Source organism: Melanostigma gelatinosum (assembly GCF_949748355.1).
Source record: "Melanostigma gelatinosum genome assembly, chromosome: 19".
NCBI classification, from domain to species: Eukaryota; Metazoa; Chordata; class Actinopteri; order Perciformes; family Zoarcidae; genus Melanostigma; species Melanostigma gelatinosum.
Window position 1 is genome coordinate 19810255 of NC_136652.1, and position 27096 is coordinate 19837350.

At 44.2% G+C, this 27096-nt stretch overlaps 1 protein-coding gene across 1 annotated transcript; it reads left to right on the top strand.

Annotated features, from left to right (window-relative positions):
- The first annotated feature begins 18306 nt into the window (after positions 1-18306).
- LOC306792961 (uncharacterized protein) lies at positions 18307-26660 on the top strand. Its single transcript, XM_079290354.1, has 11 exons — positions 18307-18577; positions 19971-20059; positions 20299-20448; positions 20735-20868; positions 21045-21181; positions 21340-21433; positions 22021-22138; positions 22390-22613; positions 22759-22930; positions 23042-23169; positions 23324-26660. The coding sequence occupies exons 2-11, from the start codon at positions 19972-19974 to the stop codon at positions 23639-23641; spliced, it is 1563 nt and encodes a 520-aa protein (XP_079146480.1). The 5' UTR covers positions 18307-18577; position 19971; the 3' UTR covers positions 23642-26660.
- Positions 26661-27096: the final 436 nt, after the last annotated feature.

The following is a 27096-nucleotide window of genomic DNA, read 5'->3' on the forward strand; positions in this document are numbered from 1 at the left end:
CCGAGACTACGACGACGTCATAGCTCAGGATACTCACCATCAAGGATGTTTATCACATGCCGTGCCACCCAAGGAGTGATGTTTGCTGCCACGTGAGTTGAGGTTTGACATTTATGCTTTGTTTTTCATTCGCTATTTTAGATGAAATCATGATGTGCGAATTAGATTCCCATCACCCCGAGTGTAATTTACTGTGGCTCAGCAGAACTCACTGCTCTCCGTCCTCAAGCTGAACGCTTCTGACAGCAAAGCATCCGTTCGCAGTTCCCTTAAAAGTGTTTCTACATGTCCTGGAATATTATTCCCGAGGTATCGAGTACCAGACTAAATGTCTTTGCCATTGCAAAACATATAATCTTACAATTATTCAGGAAGACTGTTGTTGATCAGCATATTTAGCATCAATGTAAACTGCATGGTTGACAGGATCGATTCAATCTGTGAGTAGCAATCTGGGATATTCAGTGTGTGTGTGTGTGTGTGTGTGTGTGTGTGTGTGTGTGTGTGTGTGTGTGTGTGTGTGTGTGTGCAGCATCTGAGCAGGCCTTTCCCTAAGGATTCTGTAACATGCGCTGCAACTCCAGAGGCGTGTTCTTGTTTTAGACAGCAAATATTTACAAAGCACCGAGCCAAGGAAAATGTCTCACTGCACAAAAATAAGGTCGGCCGCAGAGAAGTGCTGTTGGATTTGTGGGGATTGTTTGTTTTTCATGTTTTTTTTTATTCACTGCTTTTTTTATTTTTAAACTCTATATTAAGGTCATTAAGATCTGAAATAAATAAAGGCCCCATTTCTAAATAATGAAAGATGTTTAGCTGAAGCACTTCAACAGATCATTTATTGCTCGGACAGATGTTTTTTCATTGATATTTGTAGCTTAAATGTATTCGTGCTGAGTGTGCAAACACTGGTTAGAGTTACTAATTTGTTTATTGACCTCACTTGGATGAAATGCAATAATATGTACATCATTGATGTTCTTTATTTTTTTAATTGGGGGGACTATTTCTTCAGCAGAAAGTAGTTCCAATGAAAACAGTTCACAGTGAGGACTGTGTACTGTGAGTAGTAATGGGGACACTGATTCTCGAGAGATGTTTTCAATAACTTTCATTCTGTTCACTTGCGTTCAAATATCAGGGAGGGTTGTCTTGAAACGCATTGGCACATAAAGCATGCCATTTTTTTAAATGAATTCCTCTAAAATCACAGGCTGTAGTTAAACAGCAGTGAGGGATTTAATAATGATTGAAAGTTAGTTTCCACTGGCAGCTAACAAATCACAAGAAAAGAGGCCGAGGCACTGTCCGTCTCTTCTCTGCTTATCAACTTGCCCACTGGCCAGTGACACGACGACTGACGTGCTTTCGCACCTGACTGAACTCACAGCTTCATTCCACGCGTTCCTCTGCTTTTCGTACCGCCCCCCCACCCCCCCACCCCGTCTGTGGTTTTGATCTTTGAAACAAACACCTACGAACGCCGATCAAAGACGAGCTGCGACGTGTGAGGTTGTGTGTGGGAATCTGTGTGCGTGTGTGTGGAGTGGGATGATTCACCGTTGATTGTTCACGAGCTGCCCGAGCTGCACTGCTTGTTTGCAGGCCATTCTTGCAGGGTGTCTGTGTTACAGTGTGTGTGTGTGTGTGTGTGTGTGTGTGTGTGTGTGTGTGTGTTTCCAAGTGTTCGTGAGACGGTGAGAAGGCATCTCTTTCACAGAGGAGACAGGTGGTCACGATTTACGGCCTCTTACTGGAATTGCCCTTGTCTGTCGCTTCTGAGAGCCAATTAAAGGTCGGTGCAGACTTGCATGCATGCACACACAGAGTTGTCACACTCATGACACAATAACGTGATACTGTCTGTGACACGGCAACATGAAGAGTGTGAAACGGGAGAGAAAAGCTTTAAAAGTTAGGCTGCGAAAGTGACACTGAAGCAGCTCTCACACACTCTGTAAATAAGCAAGTTACACACCGCCTCCGCTTTCTCCTCACACACACACACACACACACACACACACACACACACACACACACACACACACACACACACACACACACACTCGCCCAGCCTTTCTGTCTCTCTCTCTTTCCCCATTCTCTCTGCTGCACATGCACACACAGACAAACACACACACCCAGTCTCACACACCGCCAGCCAGCCAGCCAGCCATTCGCTCCTCACTCACACCCTCAAATCTTACCAAGCTCAGCTCTACCCGCTCAGAGGCAGACGGGAGCAGCAACGGCAGCCCGTTAAAGGAGCTGAGGGACGGAGCAGCAGAGTCAGAGAGAGAGAGAGAGAGAGAGAGAGAGAGAAGAGAGAGAGCAGAGAGAGAGAGAGAGAGAGAGAGAGAGAGAGAGAGAGAGAGAGAGAGAGAGAGAGAGAGAGAGAGAGAGAGAGAGAGAGAGAGAGAGAGAGAGAGAGAGAGGGAGGGGGATGAAAGAGTGACGGGACAGCAAAGCAGCCCTGTTCCCCATATGCTGAGGAGGCACGGGCGGTTGAACAAGCTGCCCCCCGCCCCCACCGAAGCCTCCTGACTCATGGGAGCGTCAGACCCCGATCCCCCAGAGAGCCTGCAAAACGCCGCCGAACCACGCTTAAGTGAGAAGGAGGGGAGCCAGAGAGGAGAGAAAAAAGTCCTGGGAGGGGGGAGAGAGGAGAGGGAAGAAAGCCACAACGGTAGGCTGTCCCACTCAACTGCTCTGCCGTGATGACGTCAGGGGGCATGTGACCCAGGCTCTCCAGTGACGGCACATGGAGGGCAGGAAAGAGACGAGTTTTAAAGCTGGTGCCTCTTGGGTTGTGTGAGGGCTCTGCTCGCCTCCCAAACAACCACAGAACCACAGACGTGCGGCTCGGGCTTGGTGTTTGAGGGCGACCCGGAGTGTAAATGGTTAATCGTCGCGGGCCAGCACCAGTCACAAGGACGGCGCTAAGCGAGTAAGTACGTTTCCAACCACACTCGCCAAGCAAGCAAGTCCGACACCATCTGATCTATCCGCAGAGGCGATATTTGCCTCTGCAATTTTTCTTTTTCTTTTTTTTTGCTCTATAAAACCAGACCTGGTTGTTACTTGTGGTCATCCAAATAGTTGATTCGTAAAAGCATGTCTTTTGGATAGCTTTTCCATTTTTTTTTTCTTCATGACACGCTGCGTGCTCTTGGTTTAGGACGTGTCAAGGGTCACGGCAACCGCAGAGGAACGAAAGTGGGGATTTCTGCAACCGGAGGCAGCTATGGCATCGAACAGCCTCTTCAGCACAGTGACACCATGTCAACAAAACTTCTTCTGGGGTGAGTACCGCTTCGCTTGTCGCTGCTGAGTGTGGAGTTGGGTTAGAGGGGATCGGGTCACGGGGAGGACTTGGGGTCAGGTGTTGAGGTCTGGATCGAGGAATTAAGGGGTTTGGGTAAAGGGGTGAACGATCTTGGATCTGATTGAGGGAGTTGGGTCCAGATGAGCGGAGGGGGATCAGCTGGGGTCATCGAGGACCCTGCTATCAAGGTCCAGGCTTTTGTGGTGGAAGAATGACCCGACTATGATGAAGGCTTTTTGTGGTGCACAAATACAAAAAAATAAAAAATAAAATCTCTCTGCGTTCACAGATTCCAGTATTTACTCTACGTGATATTTATAAATATTTCTGGAGGAGGAAGATGACATGTTTGTGCAACGTACCCTTAGATTTACAAAGCGATGCCATTGCGGAACCAAAAAACAAAAGCACGGGTGATATTTTTGACAAACGTAAACAGACGCCGCACAAGACAGTTTACAGTTGAGCATTGAAACAAGATGTGGGGATTACTGGGTCGTGTGTGTCGGGTGTCTCTGCTGTGCGTGGGGAAGAAGTATTGATTCATTTTGCCAAGAAAGGTCCGTAATCGCTTCCTGAACTTGTTCAGTGGTGCTGCTGTCATTAATTGATCAGTGTAGATTCCTGCAGCCTCCAGGGAGCACTTAATCGACAGACGTAAATCCGCTGTGGACAAAAGGTTGCTCCATGTCGACATCCGTGATATGAATTTGTAATTTAAGTGCTGCAATAATTCGTTCTAACTTAAAACAATCAATTAACTCTGAATTGTTGCGTCTCCACAAATTACGAAAAAGATGGAATGTATTTTTTTGGGGTTGATAAACTCTCGATTCGTACCTTCTTCTCTTCAGAGACTCGCACCAGAAATACAACAATTGTTCCTCATTTTCAACCGTGTTTTGTTTTTGTCCATTCATAAACACCAGATCCTGCGTGGATCCCAAAGTGGATCCATCGGAAGTAAGACCACAAACATTCAAGACCCGTGAACAGTAGCAGCGTCGACTTTATGATTTTCAATTACCTGTGAAGGCCAACTCGCATTGTGCAGTTTGTGACCTCTGTTTAGGGTTTGCTGTCTTCTATTGTGACAGATTCTCTACACAATCTAATTTAATCAGCAAAATAAATGATGTTTTAGGTTTACCAGATGAATTTTCTAAATTTAAACAAACATTTCCATTCCCGTGCGACACAAGGAATAGACAGTTTAATATACCCCGCCCCCCCCTTCTTCTTCTCCGCTTCGGTCCATAGCCTCCGCTCCTCTGTCCAAATCAAATGTTTAAAAGATGTTTTTAAGAAGTCGCTCCGTGGTCAGGTCACAGCTGTTCTGGGCTCCGGCTCCGCACAGAAGCAGGGTGGCTCCTAATGCGCTCTGAAAGCCGGGAGAGAGTGAGCGTCTTCTACCAATCACCACCACCTATTACCATGTTAACCCCTGACCCCTCGGTGTGTCTCTGGGGCCGGAGAGGAGAGAGAGGAGCGGCGCTGCAGGAAATTGAAAGCATGCTGCACGCGGAGAGGGAGAGAGGAGCAGATGAGGAGCAGATGTGTGCAGATGTTCAGGTGGAGGGACTCGGAGGATCAATTCTCTGGGATAAAGCATTGCTGACTGATGTTGTGCTGCAGCTCGTTGATGTTGCCCCTGTTTATGAACATTCTGGGCAGTAAATCTGTCAGTGGAACCACAAAAAGCCCCCTTGACGGAGTAGTGTGATTTTGCAAGACCACCAGTGCTTTCTGTTGTATTTATGATTTTAAATAAATAAATGTCGTGTACGGTAGTGTATCAGAGCTGGTAAAAATTAGGATTGGCGCCGTAAACATTTTGGTTTTGGTTTAGACAAAAAAAAACGGAGTTTGAGGGAAGTTGATTTTGAGTATTCATTAAAACTGAAATATGGGGAAATTTGACCGAAAATGTCCGACATAGAATTTATATTATATATATTTATTTCTGTTCATCTTAAGCATGAGGGTTAATAGTTTATTCCTCACAACTTGAATCCATTTGGTGGAAATAACTCAAGCTCTGCTTTCGTTTGATTCTCTTGAAGTGTTGCTCCCATGTTTCTCCCGGGTCGTTCTGTCCGGCGTCAGTGAGTTTTATGAGAGCAAAAGTTACAAAATATGTTTTATTAGTTAGTACGCCACATTGCTCCATCCCGTCCGTAGGTTTGTGTTCGAGGACATTTTTAATTTTGGACAGTGAGTACATTCCCAGTGATAAATTGAGCCGACTTGAGGGAGCAAGCCGATATTCCAAATTGAGAAAAGGGGGCTCATTAAAATCTGCCTTTGCCGTTTACATCAAGCTCTTTTTTTCCATTTAATTGCCTCAAATACATTTTTTTTTTTAACTCCTCAGACTGGCAGATCAGATGAGGAGGGCAGAATAATCTTCAACATGTGTGGCAACCCACTCAACCACCGTGCCTCTCTGGGGAACATTTAGGGGCCCATTTTCTCTATTACAAACTTAATTACATGTAGACAATTAAGTCATGGGAGCAATTATCGTTCGGTAAAGTTGTGCAGTCACAGTAGAGAAGAAAAAAAAAAAAAAGTGCTTACACAGACGGACCCAAATCAACACGATCAAAAGGAAAGCGGGTAAATATCTGAAGACTCCGGGCGGAAAAACTTTCCCCAAAAGAAAAATCTCAGATCTCAGATAATTTGCAGGGAAACCGTATATGTATCTGAGAAAGGCAGCTTCTGTTGCATAAGTGTTGCCTTAGATCTAACCACAGGCCCGCTTCTTGGAGACATCTTTAAAGTGATCCAGACATCCTCCCCCCCCCCCCCCCCCCGGCCGTGGAGAGACTAGAAGCCCACTCATCAATAGGTAATTTGAAAAAGCCAGGGGGAAAAATCCGAGCGCTTCACTGGCTGCTACTGTGCGGAGAAGACTCTTCCCTTAACTCCACGCTCAAAGGAACTCTATTTAGCATTGGCTAATTGTACCTCAGAGGCAAACATGTTATTTAGTCCCGGCAGGGTCATATTGATGGAGTAAAAACGCTGCTGTGTGTGTGTGTGTGTGTGTGTTTTACGCACCGCGCCAGCTATTAGGACTTATTAGCGCTGGACGTCCACATTAGTCTAACTAACTCCGGAGGGTAATCAGGGAGGTGCAGCGTGTTAATGTGATCGGTGTTTAATCAGAGATAGATTGATTGGTCTGTATTTTCACTCATATGAAGCAACAGTGAGCAGTGGGTTGATTTTGGCCTGAAATAGGCTGTAGGCACTTATTACGGTCTGAATGAGAGCGCCATGGGAACTCGTGTTCCTGTGACCTGTGATTTGAATGGCCTGAAAGTTGAGGAGAAAGTTGTGCGTCTTTCCTGTAATTTGTAAAGCTGTTCGTGTGGTCACAGAGGACATTCTTAACCGTGAAATGGAACTAAAACAAGATAAATATTCAATCAATGAAAAGGAGCGTATCGTCGTTTCCCATAAAACAAGAGAAACCCTGACTGTGAGGCACTTTTCTGTCTCTTCTTTCCAGCAGTGTCAACTGCCGGCCTTTGTTGTCTGGTCCAGAGCGACCCTGAACTGCAGAGACATGTCGAATCTCTGCTGAGTTATTGGAACATGGGAGGAAGGGAGTCTCACTGCAGAGGGAGATGACAGTCGCTCCTGTATTATGGAGACGGCAGCAACAAACGGAGAGTTGGGTGTAAATACTCACAAGGCGCTGTGTATTGTTCCGTCTTTTATTCACATATTCAGCAGCTGAGGGGCTCATTGCACTGTTATAAGACAACCTGCCAATGGACTGAGCTTATCGACTCAAAAACAATTATCCCAATGGAGCCATGAATCCTATTTGTTAACCACCATGAGTGCTGACATCTCTGCTTTTTTTCAACATAAATCAAAGCAAAGCAAAGCGTTAATATCTCTGCCGTGTTTATTCTAGCTGCACGCCAAATTGGTGTGTTTTTTTTTTGGATAGCTATAATTTTTCGAATGCACCATAATTACCAGCTGGTTTAATGCCATTGCGTTGACCGGTGAGGCTTTTAATGCGGCGCTGCGCTATTTTCACACTTAACAAGATCCTGCAGCCCTTCATCCATTTCAGTTGCATCACGCTGGGCGAATTACCGTTATCCTATATAAGCCCTCGGAGAGGAAGTCACTACCTAACACTTTGGAAATTGGAACCGGTTCACCCTAATGAAAACAGCACACCAGAATCATATACCTTTTTTCACTCCGCTCTCTCTGTTTCAAAGTCCCCTCTCTTCTCTTCATCCACGTTTTATTTGAGTTATTAAAGTCAGAAGACGACTTTCAGCAGAGCTGATGCAGCAAACCACAGGAAGCCTGAACAGCATTGTTTCGCTGCCCTGAACTCCCCCAACTCGCTCTCTCGCGAAACGGCCGGTCGCTTCCACGCTCTGTGTTTCTATAAGGGGGAAATATGGAGTGTCGAGCCTCCTGGATGTTTGGCTTCGGCCTGTAACGACGTGAGTGAGAGTGCGGCCGCAGCACCTACACAAGGCCGTACCTGTTCCGCCCCACGCCGGAGAAAAGGCCAGCTTTTCCCCCTTGTTAGTTTAATCTTGAAGGAATGCGGTGTCCCCTCCGACTCGGGCCAAACTCCCAAATATATAAACCTACTTACCAGCAGGTCACCAAGAGAGCAGCACAGGTTGGACGTGTTGTGTTTTTTCGAGATGAACTTCTGATTATTTACGTCAGGTAACACACAGGCTGCATTGCCGGAGTGTCTACGCAGAAGGGAGGAGACTCTGCTCGGCTTTCGAGGCGAAGGTGAAACAAGATGAGTCAAGGAGCATCAAAGAGTTGCAGCGAGCTCTGACTGTGATCAATGGCCTGGCAGCAGATCAGTGGGGCTGTCTGAGGGGGGATAAGTACACCTTGTTACAACGTGCCTTCAGACGCCGGTATCAGCGCTCCCGCTCGCTTCATCACAAGTCATAATCGCTTGTCGCTCAGCGCGCGTTTTAAAAGCACTCGTGGAGAAATTTTGTATTTTTAAATTGGAGTTTGGTATGTAGCAACGTCGCGGAATAATGACTGGGGTTTGTATTTACTGCTGTGCAAACATAGTACTGTAAGCAGTGTATAAATGTACAGTATTGTGTGTGTGTGTGTGTGTGTGTGTGTGTGTGTGTGTGTGTGTGTGTGTGTGTACATGTACTTGAAGGTGTCTGACAGGAAGATCTGTCTGCTTGATTAATGCTCTCACTCAAACTGGCACCTGGAACCAATCCCCTCCTCCTGTGCCGCCCCCGTCCCATGTGCATCGTGTGTGTGTGTGTGTGTGTGTGTGTGTGCGTGTGCATTCCACACACTGCACTGTTGTGTGTTGAACAGGAGGCACAGATGGGAGCGGGGGGACCCTGAGCGGAAGAAAAAGAAAGGTGTGTACAGAGAGGGGGGGAACAATAGGTGGACGTGCAGCGGAGGGTGTGGGGTGTCACTAATAACACACGGGCCCCATCTCCTAATTTGCTCAAATTACCTGCCCACACAGCGGGGCCCCTGCCAGCGCAGAGGTGTGAACACAACAGCTCAAAATACACCTGAAAATCAGAATGCCCACCCACTCGGGCGACGCCCACACGAGCCCTTTTATGGTCCGACAACTGCGAGTGTGTGGAAGAGATGGGTGCCGTGTTTATTCTTTCATGTGAGAGTGAGGGATGAAAAAATTTAAAGTGAGGAAACTCGAGCGAGAAAGAAGCTTTAAAAGGAAGAAGAAGAGTAAGCGAGACAGAGACATGACACAAAGGGAAGGATCGGTTTGCACTCCAGCAACTCAAGACTGACTCTTTCAAAACCACCTCCCATATGGCACCGCGGGGGTGGCCATTTCCAGCATCCACCCTCCTCTTCTTTTCCTTTCCTTCCTCCTTCTCCTTCCCCTTATGTCCACCCTCCATCCTTCCCCTCCCACCCACGCTTTCGGGGAAGAAATAAAGCGATGACAAAATGTGACGGGGCGGCGATGCTTTGGTCACCGCAATAATCAGAGCAGAGTAACCGGCACCGTACCACCTGTGGCACACACACACACACACACACATGCACTGAAATTAAATATGCCCCAGAGACACAAAAGGGGACCAGGAGAGTGTGTGTAGGTGTGCGTAGTGGGATGCTGGTCTTTGAACTTTGAATGGTGTGTGTAGCTGATGTTGACAAGTCTCCAGGGAGAAGTGGGAAGCTAGACATGCTAGCTCTCATTTGTAAAGTGGCCTCCAGAGAGAGAGAGAGAGAGAGAGAGAGAGAGAGAGAGAGAGAGAGAGAGAGAGAGAGATGCAAAAGGGGGGACACAAACATGCAGATAATTGGGTTTTTATGTGGCGACACTTTAATTTAACTTCTAACCTCAAATGCTTAAACGTAGCTTAGTGTAGTTGTAAGCAGTTTTTGGGACATTTTAAGTGGTTCTTAATGTATTTGTGGACATTTATAATCCCTCTTATTGAACATCCACCGGCTAAACGTTCACTTGCCAGGTTTGTCCCGGGGCTTTCACCCGCATCGCATGGCCTTCATCAGCGGGCCGAGACACACTACAATTACAAGACACTTAAAAACTTCCGTATATCTGTTTAAAACGACATTATGACGTGTTATTAATGGTTCATTAAGTTGTAACGCTGGTGATGAAGGCTAAACAGGGGCTTAAATAAAGTGTGTTAGGTTTTCCTGACTTACTACTTTCCTGCATGACTTTTTACTGTGAAAAAAAAGTTTCTATCAATTATTGCTTGTACAGCAATGTTACAAAACTGCAAAAAATCCCCCACGTTCCACTTGAGGTTGTTTCAAAGCTCTCCTGTGACTGAGGCTGGCATCCTTGTGAGAACTTGTAGCTGCTGGTGTGTTTCATGCTGATCCCAGAGCTGTTCCAGTTTACACACATTCAATCCGATCGCACCGCTCCGACACGCAGCTCTGTGTGATCAAAGTCGTCTGATCCTCACTGGAGCAGGCTTTCCGTCTGGAGTTGAATCCTGTCACTCACCCAGACAGCCGCCCTCTTACAGTCGTCTGTAGCTCATTTTGTTGTCGCAGTTAAAAGTTTTTCCGTCAACTGTTGCGCCGCTCATTCTATTTTCTGTCTTTCCCCAAAGGAAATAGGTCTCTCTCTCTTCTCTCTCTGTCTCCTTTTTTGGACGGAGACCAATACCAGGCGTTTTCCACTTCACGTCTCCTGGTGCTGAATGAGCAAAGGAGGGTCCCAGAGGAGCGGGAATATTTTATGAGAGGGATATTCTGAAAGTTCCTCCTCTCCTCCTCTGTCTTTCTTCCTTTCTCGTTTTGAGTTCTTTTTGTTTTCTTATTTATGACAAAAGCTTCCATTGCAGGAAAGAAAGGGGTGTGTGTGTATGTGTGTGTGTGTGTGTGTGCGTGTGCGTGTACGTGTGTGTGTGTTGTAGCCTTGATTTGCTGTCGCTTAAAGGTGTCGGAGGAGAAAGAAGAGTGAGGGATGTCAGAGTTCTTAATTGGAAGCACTGGTTTCTTGTTCGTCCAAAAGCTCTTTACGATGGCCACGGACAAAAGCATCTTTACATATCGTACAAAATGTCACTTTGACATGAATACGACATTACACACGCAATTACACCTCCACACACTCGTGCACACGCAGCCAGACATGAAACACACACACACACGCCCTTTTCCTGCAGGACCCTGCAGATGCAGCAGAAACAGTGGAGTTGGTCTCTCTGGTAAACAAACAGCGAGAGGCTGCTGGGAGTCTTCACTGGGCCTCCAAATTATAGCCCGGTTAACCAAAGTCTCAGAGCCGGCCCCCTTTACTGCACTCATGCTGCGCGTACACACACACACACACACACATGCGCACATACACGGAGGACCTGTGCACATTAAAGGCACCGTAGAGGCACTCTTTAAAAGCACATGTACAATCAGGTTCTAATGGGACCTTGTCTGCGCTACAGTTGAGCCGAGAGTAAAAGATTTTACAGACATAAGAGAGAGTGCGAGGGAAGCAGGCCCTGAGGGCCTATCATAAATATTACCCAATCATCAGGCTCGCAGTGTGAGGCAATTACTCATGCAAAAGAATCCCTTGCAATGTGAACGCGGGTTTAATGTTTACAGCTTTTAACCTTGTATACCGTTGTTGTCATTTTAAGGTTTTCTTTATTGGGAGAAGCTGCTTTGCTTTGCTTGGACTCAAAGATGTTCAGCGAGCTGTGTGCTGATGTGTGTGGTTTGTAAAGCGTCAAATATTCTTCTCCTTTTCCCAGAAAAGCTGCTAATAGAGCACCAGTTTGGTTTTATTCAACAGTTCAGTGTGAGGAGGTGGGGTTGTTGAGAGCTTCTTTAATCGTCTGTAAATGAGTTCTGCAACTACTGGGGACAGTTGTCAGTCTCTGGAGGACACACCAACACATCAGAGTGATCTATGACGCCGTAAAAATCCAGTTAAAACATTTTAAAGATGATCAGTTCTCGTGAAATTATCCGCCGTAAATCTCACGCCTCCAGAGCGCCGGCGTATTCCGAGCGGACGATTTAATTGTCAGCCGGAGACCACATCCCAACAGCCCCGTTGCCAAAGAGGGATTTTTATGCGTGTGACGTTCAAATTCTCAGCTTTGCCATAATGCAACACCACCGAGTAGATTGTGTTTGAAGGACGGCATTTCACAACGTAATTGATGTTCCCCGTGGGACCCGGCAGTCGATGAGTCTCCCTGCTCGGGCGCTATGAAGCTGCCGTCATCCGAGCCTCAGCTCGAGGCAGAGCAGAAAGAGATGAAAAGGCCCCGTCCTGGAATAACTTCTGAGTGCGTGCGGAAAACACAGGGTCATAGGTCACAGAATCACACAATAGCCATTTGTGAATCCGCTTTTCCAAAGACGACTGGAACTGATTTTGTCTGAGGACGTCTCAGGCTGAAAGCTATGAAAGTGAACTCCATCCACCCTTCCCTTTCTCCCCCTCTACACCCGCCTTGTTGTGAGTCACTTCTGACCAGTAGCTTAATAGGGCTCAGTGTAATTACAGGCTAAGGTTTTTAGGCATCTCCGAGTGTGCTGCATCAGCGGTGACACTCTCCACTTGATCTGTTAACTCATTCGGCACGCAGAGAACCAGACGCCACACTGTGAGGCCTGTCGAAATGTTCACAAGCTCGAGGGTTTCCACGTCTTATCGGTTTGGAATCCGATCCAGTATGTACGGCTCCAGGTTGCAGAGTTCATGCTCAGCGTTTTTTTGGAGCGGCTCCCCAGCTGGATCGTGATCGGGAAGAGATTGGCGACAAAAAAACAAAAGGGAGAGCGATATCCAAACCCTCGGAAGTTGAGCGCTGTTGCTCGATGCTCGCTCGGTGCTGTGGCTGCTCGCGGCGCCGGCTCACTACTGTTTTCATTTCCTGTTTATCTGATTGGCTGTCGTTTCAGTGCTTGACATGCTGACTGACAGTCTTGACATCGATTTCCCCCCCGACCCAAAAAGGAAGAAGCAATGCCAGGACTTCAGCTTTTTCGATATACGCTCACATACCGTCAGTAATATTCATGATACCCGGTCTGTAGGGACGGCCAAGCAAAACATATCGTATATTTAACACATTTAAACGCTTTGAGACAAGAAATGCACATGGTACATTTCAAGGCGTGGGTTCACCCGTCTATGTTTATGTCTGTGTGCAATTGAGCATCAATGGCAGACTTCCCCCCCCCCTCCATCTGGCCCTCCTCTACAGCTCCTTCTATCGATTTGGACCCAGTGCACCTTGGACATTCCTCCCGCCTCCGTTCATATGCACACATCCTCACCTCCTGTCTCCTTTCCTCTCTCTCCGTCGCCTCCAGTGACCGTCCGTCCCGTCTTGCCTGCCCACCAGGCTCGAAACAGGAGCAGTGGAAACCGGCGAGCGACAGCCGATAGCCGCCTCTGCGACTGCGAGTCTGGGCCGCTGCGTGTTGGCCTCTCTCGCCGTGCGGCCACTCTGTCTATCTCGCCTGGGCTTCCTCGCCTCACATAAATCATCCTCAGTCGCACTACCTGGACAGGGGGAAACAGAGAGAAATCTGCCCCTATAAATCTGGTATTAGTTTTACCTCGCATAATGAACACAGGGCTAAACGGTCCTGGATACATGAGAACAGCATGTCTTGCAGATGTACTATAAATATTTTGATACTAGCCGGCTAGTTTGCAGAGGGGAAGTAGACCAGTGAAATACACAGAGGAAGGGGAAAAGTGTAAAGTGGAATGTTGGCCTAGCCCGAGTGTCTGTATTGTCTTTAGCACCTACAGAGGGTCTCGGTCCAAGAAAAACGCTCTTTACAGGGTTCCTGTTCCCAGCCGTGGTCCGGTACCACTCATGGATACGCTGCGTTTCCTCCAAGCCAATCCTTCAAAACGGGCCTCCGAGGGGGAGGGGGAGGGGGCTCATTGTTTGATTAATAGCACGATCAGACCTGATTGAGTGATAGATGCTTTGAGGGGGGGAACCAGTGTGCCTCGGGGACACTCCGGGACTGAGTCTGGGAAAGGCAGATTGGTGGAGCGGCTGCATTAAAGTGAAGGGCTAATAATAGCAGAGCTAATGACACAACGGCGGCACAGAGCCAAATGTGCCTGATCACGTAACAGATATTTTGTTGCAGCTATGTAAAGACAAACTGTAACGCACCCACACTTGCATGCAAAAGTGGAAAAACTGAACTCCCCTTTTTTTTTGTGGCATATGTCTGGCCTCGGCCCCGGGCGCTGTCACTCTGCCCCCTTCAAAGAGCCAACACGCACCCACAGAAGGCCCCACGCACTCACACAGTTGTGGCGCTGTGACAGCAGGTGGCGTGTGACACGTCAACATCTGAGGGTTCCCCGGCGGACGGGGAAAGAGTTCTCTGCCGCCCTTCGCGCCCCCAGTCGCTCAGATCTCTCATTGGGACTCTTTAATGGCAGCCTTCGTCACATATTACTGCTTTATTTTCTCCTCTCCATCTCCCAGCCCACAGACGTTCATTTTTTGTTCCTATTTTTAAGTACAAGTGATCTCAATTAGGGACCTCCATGAAGGCGGTAGGCGGCAGACAGTCAGAGCAATAAGAGCAGAGAGGAAATTGTCTTTATACCCCTCCTCCCTCCCTCCCTCCCTCCCTCCTCCTCTACCCTCCTGCCACAAGCAGTGAGCAGCCGCCCCCTCTGTGTCTCCATCACTTTCCAGGCTGCTCTCTGCCATTTTCAGGAACGGAGCGAAATATCAGACAAACTCTTTCTGTATTCTCACCGAGAGACGAACACATTAAACCTGGTTAGCCACGCCAGCGACCTCAAGGTCGAACACAAAGCCTGTGGTGGTACGCTCCGTGAAAACCGTCACTCTGGAACACACACACACACACACACACCACAGAACGTGCCATCCTCGTCCGAACGGTTCACGGTGATGTCACGGCCTCGGTGACAAACAGTCATCAAGGGCTTAGCTGTGATCCGGGATCAGCGCGTGAATGTGAGTCGGTGAGGTCGGGTAGATGAGGTCACGAGGAGTAAAGTTTCTGCCCATCGTCATCCTCCTCTGATGGCTAGCTGGTTCACAAATCGAGTGCCCAGGTTGGCCGACTACCAGCCCAGGTCCAGCTAAGTGAGCGACTAAGTTGTGTGGCCCCGTTCCTGCTCTCTTGGTTGGTTTGGTTGACTGGCTCTTTGGCTGCTCTGCTGCCGAGCCTGGTGGGCTCGCTGATTGGTTAGCTGGCAGGCAGGTTGCTCTGGTGGCCCGCCAAACATGGAAACATCCCGTTAGAGCTGAAAAAGCCGGGGCCTCGTCACTGCCCTCCTCTAGAAAGCTATAATTAAGTGTCTTGAAAAATGCAGCACTGTGAAATGGAGCCTTTATCCTGAGTCTTAAGTGGCTGTACTTTTCCTCCTGAATGATGAGAGTAAGAAGAAGGACGCAGGAAGAGTGTTGCTCTCTTGTGTTTTTATTATATAGTCAAATATATTATTATCGTCAAATTTAAAAGTGCGCGCATGAACCCATCGAGTCGGGTGTGTCCCGCTTAAACTGTTGCACCAGACTATTGATGCACTGTTTTAGCTCTTGTTTGTCCTCCTCTCCAAATGAGGTGTCACTCGTGAGCTCCGATGGGCCTCTTAGTGTGTTTGTTCGTGTCTCTGCGTATGTCAGAGATGTGGAGATGTTGCATGTGTGCCTACATATTAGCGGTTCAGTCTCTCCGGCATTCCAAGTGGGCACGAGAACAGAAACTTTCCTTACACGCTTGATATCTCGACAGGAAAAAATCAGCCAGCGAGCGTCAGCCGTGTTTGATTTTTATTGAAAACAAATAATTGAAACTGAGCGGCAGAAATACAATATTACCATGAATCATAAAACGCACATCCTGCTCAATGTGGTACACTGTGGTTCGTCACTGTAAGTGACTTCTCCTACTGTGCAATGACTCTGAGCCAGTGTAACACAGTAGATGAATAATACCAGAGCCGAGAGAGACGATCCAGCTGTGCACCAGGCGAGCAAGCAGCCGCATCGAGTGAACGGCTTTATGCTTGATTCATTACTACATGATATTAAGTTTGTTAATGCTGAGCGGGATAGCTCAAACACACCAGTACAATACTTGCGTAAACGTTACAGCATTGGCGTCTAATCAGAAAGTTGATTTGCGGCTGGGTTAAATCCAGGACAGTGAAGCGAGGAAGTGCTCTTTTCTTGATTGAACAGCGTATTCTGGCACATTAACGCCTTCTCTGGTGTCTCCCTCACATCTCCGGGACTTCAAACGACCGATTTGGAAACTCAGAGGTCTCCCTACCTCTGAATGACACGGAGACAGACAGCAGGCCTTGCTGTGTGAATGCGGGCCGTATCCTGTAGGAGCTGGAAGACAGATGCTGGACGTGCAGCGGAGAGGCAAAGCGGAGTCAGATGGGACAAACACTCTTTGATGAGCCGAGCTTGTCAGTGTTTTAGTCACGACTACACTGGGAGGAGGGGGGGGGGGGGGGGCGTTTGGGGACCTGGGAAAATCAAGAGGCTCTTCCTGCTGCTGTCTCTGAAGGGACAATAACAGGGTGCAGAAAATCCAAATTTAAGACTGATTAGTTGGCCTGAAAACGAGTGAAAAATTGTCTTGCGACATCTATGGAGTCTGTTCGGGAAAAGAGAAAGTACAGAAAAAGATTGAATTCCAGTTCAAATTTCAGTCAAAATAACATAAAACACATATGCGTTATAAATAATTAGGCTGATTAAATTGATGGCATGAAATTGACTCAGAGGTTGTTTTTATTTCATCCCCGACATTTCCTAAATTAAATTCCACTACAACATTAAGGATGTTTTCCACATTACGCCAAATGTATTCAGCGGTGAAAAAAAGATATTATCGGAGCTGAAACTTAACTCTGTTGGAACAAACCGGCTCCACGGTTTCTGCAAGGCCATGTTTATCACTATAACAGATTTAATTACCACTATTCACATTTATCCATCCATGAATAGTTAGTTGATCGTTCAGAATGTTGGACAATGTGAACCATATTTCTGGTGTTTGGGGCACACGGAGGGGAAGTGTAACTCAATCACTCTTTCTTTTTTTCTCTCCCCTTCCCCGTCCACATGACGAGGTGCCAGATGCATGTCAATGCTTTCAGACTTTATATATATATCCCTCCCACATCCTCACACACACACACACGCTAACAGACATGTATGCATGTGCACGCACGTACATACATACTTATGAAACACAAGAAGTCAAGTTATTTCAAGTTACTTACAGTCCTCAGGCTTTAGGCTTTTTATTCTCTCAACACAGAAACCTTATTATAAAATGTATAAGACTGTGTCCAACTTTACAGCATAAAAACAAGCTGCAAAAGCCCTGACAGGACCCAAATAACCTGACAGCTGTGCCTCCTTTAGTCCCTTTTATTTTGAAACAGGCCCCGGAGTATCAAAGGCCTTTGTCTTTAAGACTCTCTGCAATAAAAGTCTGTGTGGGAGCAACGGAAAAGGAACACAGAGTGGCAAATACACATGCTGCTGTGTGATGTGGCACTCAAAAAAGACGCGCTGGGAGACTGATTGGTAATCAGGGCCGAGGGTGGGGTGGGGGGGGGGGGGGGGATGAGAGCCGGCTCACAGAGGGTAGATGATGCCCTCTACAGTAGACACAGGAAGGGCAGGCCTTCTGAGTCGCTGCCTTCAGAGCAGCATCACACTGAAATATGACACATTTCAGCCATGAAATCAAAGCAGGAAATTATTTTTATTTGTTTTATTTGTTTGTTGTTTTCCTTACGGTGGGAAGTTTTAATCATGCACTGTTAAAGAGATGCCTTTAATGTTTTGTTTTTTTTAGATTGAATCAAAATATGGGATTTGTTTTTGGCCTTGGTTTGGAAAATGCACAGTTTGCGAGCTGAATATTTTTACATTATTCAATTTGCAGTGATAGATTAAAATCCTTTTTTAAGTACATCATAACACGCTGGGAAAGTATTGTGTTGAAAATATAACATGATAAAAAAATACTCAAGTACTCATAAAGCAGTACAAATGCTTCTGTGAGGGTTATTATATGTGTTGTTATTGGAGTCTTATGCATTGATGTGTAAGAATCTTTTTATGGTTTATGTTTGTCGAGGAGCCGCTCATTTTATAATGCTGAGAAGTTGCATAATTTTTGATATACGCATACGAATGTAAAATCTTTATTACCAATAACTAAAACTGTGAAATAAATGTAGTATGGTGTTTAAAAAAATAAAAAATAAAAAAGGTACCATAGTTGTAGTGAATTGTAGTGGAAGTTGCACTGGAAATACTCAAGTAAAGTACAACTACCTCAAATGAAGTGTAGTACCTACTTGAGTGAATGCACTTAATTACTTTCCACCACTGTCACGTTGAATTATGCCTTGGAATAGTCAGGGAGCTGTGCGTACACAGGAAAAACGGGAGAGTAATTTTTCCGGAGTTACAATTATTTTCCACTGAAGGAGTCATATTTAATCATTTTGGAGTGTAATTACTTCCAGTAGCCAGTAGAGTGTGAGTAAATATTCAGAATAAAATCTATTGGAGTAAAACAGCGTGACCACGCCCACAACGGTTCCTTAAGTTTCGTTTCTGCCGCCATGACACCTCTCGCTACACTGGAATGAGCTGACGTTTTATGGAACGGAAGGGCTGAAGTGAGGAACAGAAGACGGCATTTGAAATAACATGTCAGGTAAGGTCATTCGTTTTGGTTAACTTCATGTGTGTAAGGTACATTGTGTAGCAACATTGCAGCTAACCTAACGTTACTTCACTATTTGCATTGTCAGATATGAGCCGTAGCTTCTGATTGTTCGCGTTAGCAGATGCTAACGGTAGCTTCTAACGTTTTCACATAACTTAGTCACAGTCAAACGTTAGCTTCTAACGCATTAACATCAATTCGCAAAATATTTGGTGGTTTATGGACATATTAACGTCGACACACCTGGATTAAAGTCTCAATAAAGTAGTATTAGCTATCATCAGTAGCCAGCGGACTTCACTGAGCAGGTGCATGTGTGTTTTATTCTGTGTAGAGGGGCTGTCTTTTGCTGCAGTTAGTTGGTGCAACAGGTACATTTTACTGTGAAAATGGCTATGTAGAATTTGCAGTTTGTTGGCGTCAACACGTGTATTTTACTCAGAAAGGAGCTGTTAACGACCGTTTTAAGCTGCATTTGTTGGCGCTAACCTGTGTATTTTACTCTGAAAAGAGCTGTTAAAAACCGTTTTAAACGGACTGTTTCTAGCTGCGTTTGTGGGCGCTAACACGTGTATTTTACTCTGAAAAGAGCTGTTAACGACTGTTTTAAGCAACTGTTTCCGGCTGCGTTTGTTTGCGCTAACACGTGTATTTGACTCTGAAAAGAGCTGTTAACGACTGTTTTAAGCAACTGTTTCCGGCTGCGTTTGTTTGCGCTAACACGTGTATTTGACTCTGAAAAGAGCTGTTAATGACTGTTGGACTGTTTCTAGCTGCGTTTGTTGCCGCCAACACGTGTATTTGACTCTGAAAAGAGCTGTGTTGATGGACTGTGTTTCGCTGCAGTTCATCAGCACCCTGGTCGATGCAACATGTGTGTTATACTTTGAAAAAATGCACTTCACTCTGTTGACTGCTAAAACTAGCTGGGCTTGACATTGGCACGGGCCACTCGCGAAGTGCGGGTAGAATTCCGCAGCATAAGCTGATTGATCTGTTGCACTGTGGCATGCTAGAGACGGCCAAGTCGGAGACAACCAGGTGAAGTAGACATTGTTCAAGATGAGACAACTGGTTACATTTCTGATGATGTGTTCACGCCAAACGCAGTAGATTACATACAAAGTCTATGCACAGCCACTATGAGACTGGAGTGACGCGAATTGGCGATTCAAGCGAATGAACAGGTCCCTTTAGTACAGCGTAATAAAGACGTGCTTAAAATGTCCCTCGTTTTTATAATGAAATAGTTTACCCTTGTGGAGACCTACTATTAGTCCATGCATCATGTCTTTCTAATGTTGGCTTACTGTGGTATTACTAATGTTGGCAGTCAGCTGTTTCTGATAATGAAACTAATTTAATTGTTTTTGTCATGAAGGATGCAAGCTGTAAGAGTGAAGTACAGAGATCGTCAGAAGTACATTTGTTATGAGGGGCAACTAACCTTCAAATCATTTTTGGATTGTGGTGAGTGAAAAATATTGCACACACTAACCTGTGGAACAATACACTTGGGATGTCACTCTATGTTTTGCATACCTGAAAGTCTTTTCCCTGGAATAGCAAAGGTCTGCATGGAACACTGTCAGTTTTGGGATTACAATGTTCAAGTGAAGATGGCCTTCTGATTGCTGTCTGTTATGTTTTTCTGCAAATACACAACCGATTCATCACTAAGCTTGTCCCTTGGTATTTTGTCTTCACAGTTGCCAAGAAATTTGACCTTCCAACCTTGGACTTAAAAGTCTATGATGAATCAAAGACCGAAGTTGATGAGGAGGTGTTTGAGTTTCTACTAAAGAAACAAGACATTGGTGTGCTGGAGATTTGTCTACCCCAAGACCCAAATCTTGAGGGTTAGTTACTTATTAGCTTATAACTTCATATTTATCTGTACGGCTTGGTCAATCTAACATGTTTTGAATATGCAAGACAATTTAATATATCTGAGTTGGGGTTTTTTAAAATCTTATTTAGATATTTTGAAATCATCTCTGCTCACCCTTTCCACAATTTCTGGAACTGTTGTGGGCATGATACAATGTGAAATATTTGCATTCCTCTAATAATGGATGTGTGCACTTATATTGTCTTATAGTCACATTGTTAATCACATTAGTTCAATGTTAATATGATTTCTAGATTCTTTGAGCTCCCCTTCATGCTCCTCCTTTGCAAGCTTCAGTGGAGACAATGAGAGGGACTCGGACGACACCACTATATTGCAGCATAGTCCTGCTACAAGACAAAGAGATGAGGGAAGTCATCTAGCTCAGGTAAGCTCTGCAGTTTCCCTTGCATCCTTTCTGAAGGTTTAAAAAAAATGCCAAGGTTGAATGGTAAATGGCTGAATAACTGAAGTTGTAAAATTGTGGCCATTCTGTTTGATAATACTTGATGTCATTATTGTTTTAAACGTTTCATTGTGTTCATTTTTGTTCTTCCCACTTAGATGATTGAAGACATCCTGAAGAACAAACCTGGAGGAGAGAGGATCATGAATGAGTATGCCCGAACAAAAAGCCTAACGGATGCCAGAAGACGTGATATGGTCAAGATATTGGTCGCACATATGACAAGTGAACATGGGTATGTTGTCATGTTGTTATTATTACATACCTGCACTCCTAATACACATGTGTGTCTTGAATTGACACAGTACAACACCCCTCTTTTAGCAGGTGGAATTTACACATCAATACTTTTGATTGGAGCACATATAGTAAAGTCTGTGTGTTTGTGTGTAGGACAAGTCCTTCAAGGCGCGTTAAAGAGGACTACGCAAGGGGCATCACTACCTTGTACCCATACCTGGCCGATCCTAGGAGCAAGTTAGGCTATGTAAGTACATTAAAACGTCTAACTTATTTACTTTTCACTTGCTTGGAATGTAAATATTTCAACTGCTGTTTTACAGATGGGTAGTGTTTTTATTTCAAATAAAGATCTGTAAACATTACTGCATGGCAACAAGGGCTGTCACTTTTTGAACATTTGTTTGAATGTAATTAACATTCAAACTCTAATGACTCATTTGAATAAAAAATGTACAGTCTATATCCACAGCTGACTGTTTAACGTAGTTTACTTTGTCACCCAACAGAGGGCGCTCTAACGTATTGCGTGTCATTTCATATTTGTTCGAGTGTTATTTTTGGAAAAGGTGACAGCCCTAATGGCCACCATCTCTGCCTTCCCCGTAAGTTGAACTCTGGCGGTGTTAAAGCTCAGTTTACTTTCGCACCGCAAGGGTTAGCCCATTAACAAGACACAACACTAACCGTGTAATACAATAACCTCTGTTTTTCAAAATAACTGTCATTAGAAAGAAAGGCCTCATCACAATACTAGGAAATATGATAGTTTTTGGGGAAAGATTAAACTATTTCAACTTGTTCAATCAAACTGAATAACCCTTTTTACTTTAGGAGCATTATTACAATGCAGAAGATGGGAGTGGGTATCTGGCATGGAGACTGAAATTTGTTCAGAAGGAAGCATCGGAGGGAAAAAAGAAGACCTGCAGTCAGTCACAAACACTAACTGGTATGTGTGAAGTCTAATTCATAATGCATGATGAGGGAATAATCATATAATGTATATATATATATATATATATATATATATATATATATATATATATATATATATATATATATATATCCTATTTTTCTTCTGGAGACGTAAGTGCCTGCATGGCCATCCTTGCAGAGTTTTCCAAGCCTTATTTCTTATATCTTAGGACATAATATCATATACTAACCCAGTAATTGATAAAAGTGCCACCACTATTACAGGTGGTCCAAAAGCAGAAAGAGACTCATTCAGAGTGGAAAACGGGCTAACCACAGAAAGCCTGTGCTGCGAGGCCATTGCGCTTATGAAGCATACAGCTGATGAAGCAACTGTGAAGGAGAAGATGAAGCAGACCTTTACCTATCGCCAAGACATGGTTCATGACCCAGTGAAGTCCTCTGAACTATTCACAGCGTTTCCAAGATTCCTGGACATGGCAGGACTGGTATGTGAACGTTCTACTGCCACTGTCATGACAATATTATTTCTGTTCTACAATAGCCTGGGTAGGGTTGTAAGATCTGTCATGACCATGGTGCTACACCATAATGTTTACTGTTCTGTTTTGACCAATTCTATCTTGTCTGCAGATTGACCAAGACTTTGGTCTGATGTTTGGGGATGCTGCTACTACAAAGTTCCTGGAGAGATGGCCTACTATCTACAAACAGAAAGTCCTCGAACAAAGCCGTGGCCTCACACAGACAGCCGATCTTCAAGACCTGGTTCAAAATGCTGAATGCACAACAGACGTGGAAAATGGTATGCTAAAAGTTAAGGATCATAGTTATGGAAGAGAGAATAGTTTTTGAATGAAAAATGGATTGACTGTTCGCTTGTAGTAAATGCTTGTTTATGAATTTTTACTTCCAGGATGGGACAGTGACATGTCATCCATTTTGGTTCTTGTCCACCTTCTACCACCATCACCACATGGCCGCAAGAGACCAGGAAAACTCTCAGCCAGACAAGCCAGTGACCGTCTTGTGAAATTCATTAAGGTGAGGTTACAGTTCAATTAAACTGGAAAATCGTCACTGTTCTGTCCCCTTTTCTAAACCTTTCAATCCTCTTTTTAAGATTATGGTCAATTAAGACATTTCCTTAAACTGACTAATTTTATAGCTGACTAATTCATTATTTTTTCTGTCACAGACTGGGATGAGCATCCAGGGGCATCTGGACGGCATCGTGGAAAGCCTTCAACCATACCTGCTAGCTGTGGGGACCCAGAAGAGTCTGATTCACAAATACTTCATTGTGATTGACAAGCATGCAATACCTTGTAAGTCACCAGACACACTTGCCTGTTTTGATGAGCTTTTCAAAGCTCATTTTGTCTTTGGTACTTCGTACAACCAGGATCTGGTAAATGTGTACAACTTCTTGCAAACCACGATCTTTGAAATCGATGTTGATACCACTAAGGTGAATCCAAGGGTTGCAGAGTTGAGGGCTCGGATGCTGCATTGAGTTGATACGAAGATGTTTTGTTTTATTTGCAAAATCCCCCAGGCAAACACCAATTCCCTGACAAAACACTTGAAGTTGATCCACGGACTTTGTTCAGGAAAGACCCTTCGTCTTAAATGTGGTCAGGCTGGTTGTTCACTAGTTTATGGCACTTTTTCTGGGTTTCGAAAGCATCTAAATAAAGCACATGAACCTTGTTCTGATCCTGGTGAAGGCCCATCTACATCTGAAGATTTAGCAGCAAGTAATTTTGATGACTTGCCAGCAAGAAGTTCACCTTCTGACTCAGTCCTTCTCAAAAGGAGTCTTGTAGACAGCTGCGCTGCAACAGTAGCCGAACTTAAAGTGGCAGGCGTAAGTGAAACAACTGTTAACTCTTTGGTAATTTCGATGGAAGAGATTGTTGACGATATCCATAATCAAGCAAAAGAATCTGTGAAGAAGTGTCTATCTTTACAGGAGCCTATCAAAAGCGACATTGAGAGCAAAATTGATCAGTGTTTCGAAAAAATGGAAAATCCCTATGGTGTATTAAATTCTGAGAGTAAAAGAAGGCAGTATTTTACAGAGAAGTGGGGAAGGGTAGACTTAGTTGAATATGTTCTTGGTACAAGATTTGATACCCTACGCAATCGCACCACTGGAACTTATGATCAGGTTGTTGTCACTGATAAATTAGTTTACATCCCTATTTTGAAAACTTTACAATTTATTTATCAACATCCTAACATAAAAGAGATGATGCAGACTTCAAGTTCAGGAGAAAATCTTCATGACTTGTGCGATGGAGATCTTTTCAAGAGTCATGATCTATTTTCAAAACAGAAGCATGCCATTCTGATTCAGCTTTTTTATGATGATTTTGAAACTGCAAATCCTTTAGGCTCAAAACGGGGAATACATAAATTAGGTGCACTCTATTTCACCTTGCGGAATTTTTCTCCCAAGTACAACTCAAATCTGCTTAATATTCATTTGGTCGCTTTATTTCATGCCCAAGATGTTAAAACATATGGCTTTTCTAAAATACTTGATCCACTTATGCAGGATATTAAAATACTTGAGAAGGATGGAATTCGGGTCCCCTTGTATGATCAGCCAGTGTATGGAACTATTGTCCAAGTTACAGGTGACAACCTTGGTCTTCACAGTTTGTTTGGTTTTGTTGAATCATTCAGTGCCAGATATTGTTGCCGCTTCTGTCTTGCTGAGAAAGAAGACTTTCAGACTGAGTTTAATGAAGATTCACCCAAGATAGTTTTGCGAACTCGCGCACTTCATGCGGAACATTGCCAAATGATGGAGACAAATCCCACTCTTCCCTATGTGATGGGCGTTAAACGTTCTTGCATTCTAAATTCCTTGCAATATTTCAATACATGTGAAAACTTCTCTGTCGATATTATGCACGATATCTTGGAGGGAGTGGCACAATATGAAATGAAACTTCTATTACTGCACTTGAAAGATAAGTACACAACATTAAAAGAAATAGACTGTAGAATTAGGAGTTTTAACTATGGCTATATGGAGCAAAACAACAAACCTCCTACAGTTAAGTTAAGGGAGGACTCAAATGACTTGGGGTTGAATGCAATCCAATCCTGGTGTTTACTTCGCAATCTACCACTTATCTTTGGAGACTTGGTTTGTCCAAATGATCAACACTGGTATTTGCTACTGCTTTTGCTTCAAATTGTAAACATTGTATTTTCACCAAAGTTATCAAAGGGTATTACTATTTTTTTGAAACACTTAATCGTGGAACACCACAGGTTGTTCAAGCATTTGTTTCCAAACAAAAGGCTGCTACCAAAACATCATTTTATGGTGCATTACCCTATGTGTATTCTTAAAATTGGACCACTTTTGCATAGTTGGTGCATGCGCTATGAAGCAAAGCATCATTTCTTTAAGAAACAATTAAAAAGCTTCAAAAATATCACTAAAACTTTGGCCAAGAAACACCAAAATCAAATAGCATACAGGTGGCAGACATTTGATCCCAATGAAGTGATAATTGGTCCAGGTAATATGGTAGCTTTAAATGTGCTAGACTGGGGCTATGAGATAGCTGAGACTATTCAGGTACCAATTGACACCAAGGTTTTAAATATTAGATGGGCCAAACACCATGGAAATATGTATCGGACGGGTTTAGTCGTTTGTCTGAAGGTTCATTGTGAGATGCCAGTTTTTCACAAAATCCACCATGTAGTTCTGAAAGATGAGAGGTTATTGTTTGTTACATTTGCCCTGCAAACAGTGTGTCTTGATGAGCATTTTAATGCATATAAAGTTGTGTGCACAAAAGACGGACCTCATGTAGTTGATGTGAAAGAGATTTTCTGTTATAAAGCATTTGATGTACAAATGTCATACAGGTGTGATGATGCAAGTTTGTTTATTGTGCCATACTGTTTCCTATGATGTCATAGTGAAAAGGCCAAAGTGTTCCAAAGGTCCAAAATGTATTCTGTAAAATATGTATGGATACATTGCACATTTGTAATACAAAATAATAAATTGTGCTTTGGTAAATACTGATATCTGATTTATTTAACTTGTTGGGTTTAATGATAACCTTCCAGAGTAAGTTCTCTCAGGTTTTAATCATAATTTAGTTCTCTATGGAGTGTAATTTAGTTCTATATGGAGTGGAATATAGTTCTATATGGAGTGGAATATAGTTCTATATGGAGTGGAATGTAGTTCTATATGGAGTGGAATATAGTTCTATATGGAGTGGAATGTAGTTCTATATGGAGTGGAATGTAGTTCTATGTGGAGTGGAATGTAGTTCTATATGGAGTGGAATGTAGTTCTATGTGGAGTGGAATGTAGTTCTATGTGGAGTGGAATAGTTCTAAGTTGAGTAAAATGGCAGTAGAGTTGTTTTCATTTTATGCTACATAGAGTAAATTATCATCATCTAGAGTTAAATACAAACACTGAATAGAGTAAAAAATACTCTGAATCATTAACTCTGAGGCAAGAGTAGATTTTACTCTATATAGACTGGGACCAAATGTTGTATTTTATTGAGTAAAATTTTATTCAATTTGAGTAAAATTTACTCCGACAAATTTACTGTGTAATTACGCATTGGCTCACCTTTTAGCGCTGTAGAGTTTACATGTAATTGTAAATATCTAATAATTGTACAAGTTGTATGAGGCGGACAGCAGATGAATTAACATGTTATACAGCGGACTTTCTCAAAAGAACCTTCGCTTACAAGAGAACATAAATGACAGCGCGTGTGTAGTAGAATACCTGTACACCTGCACAACAGCTCTCCCCTGCGACCGGCTGAAACTCTACTCCTGCGCCTCGACCTGACTCACCGCTCTCCGGTGACTCACTCGCTCCTCTACCTTATGGAGGAGTGTAACTCAGTTGTCGCGCGGGCTCGGCTCTCTGAACGCACCTTTCCGCGAGCCGAAACTTGTCGG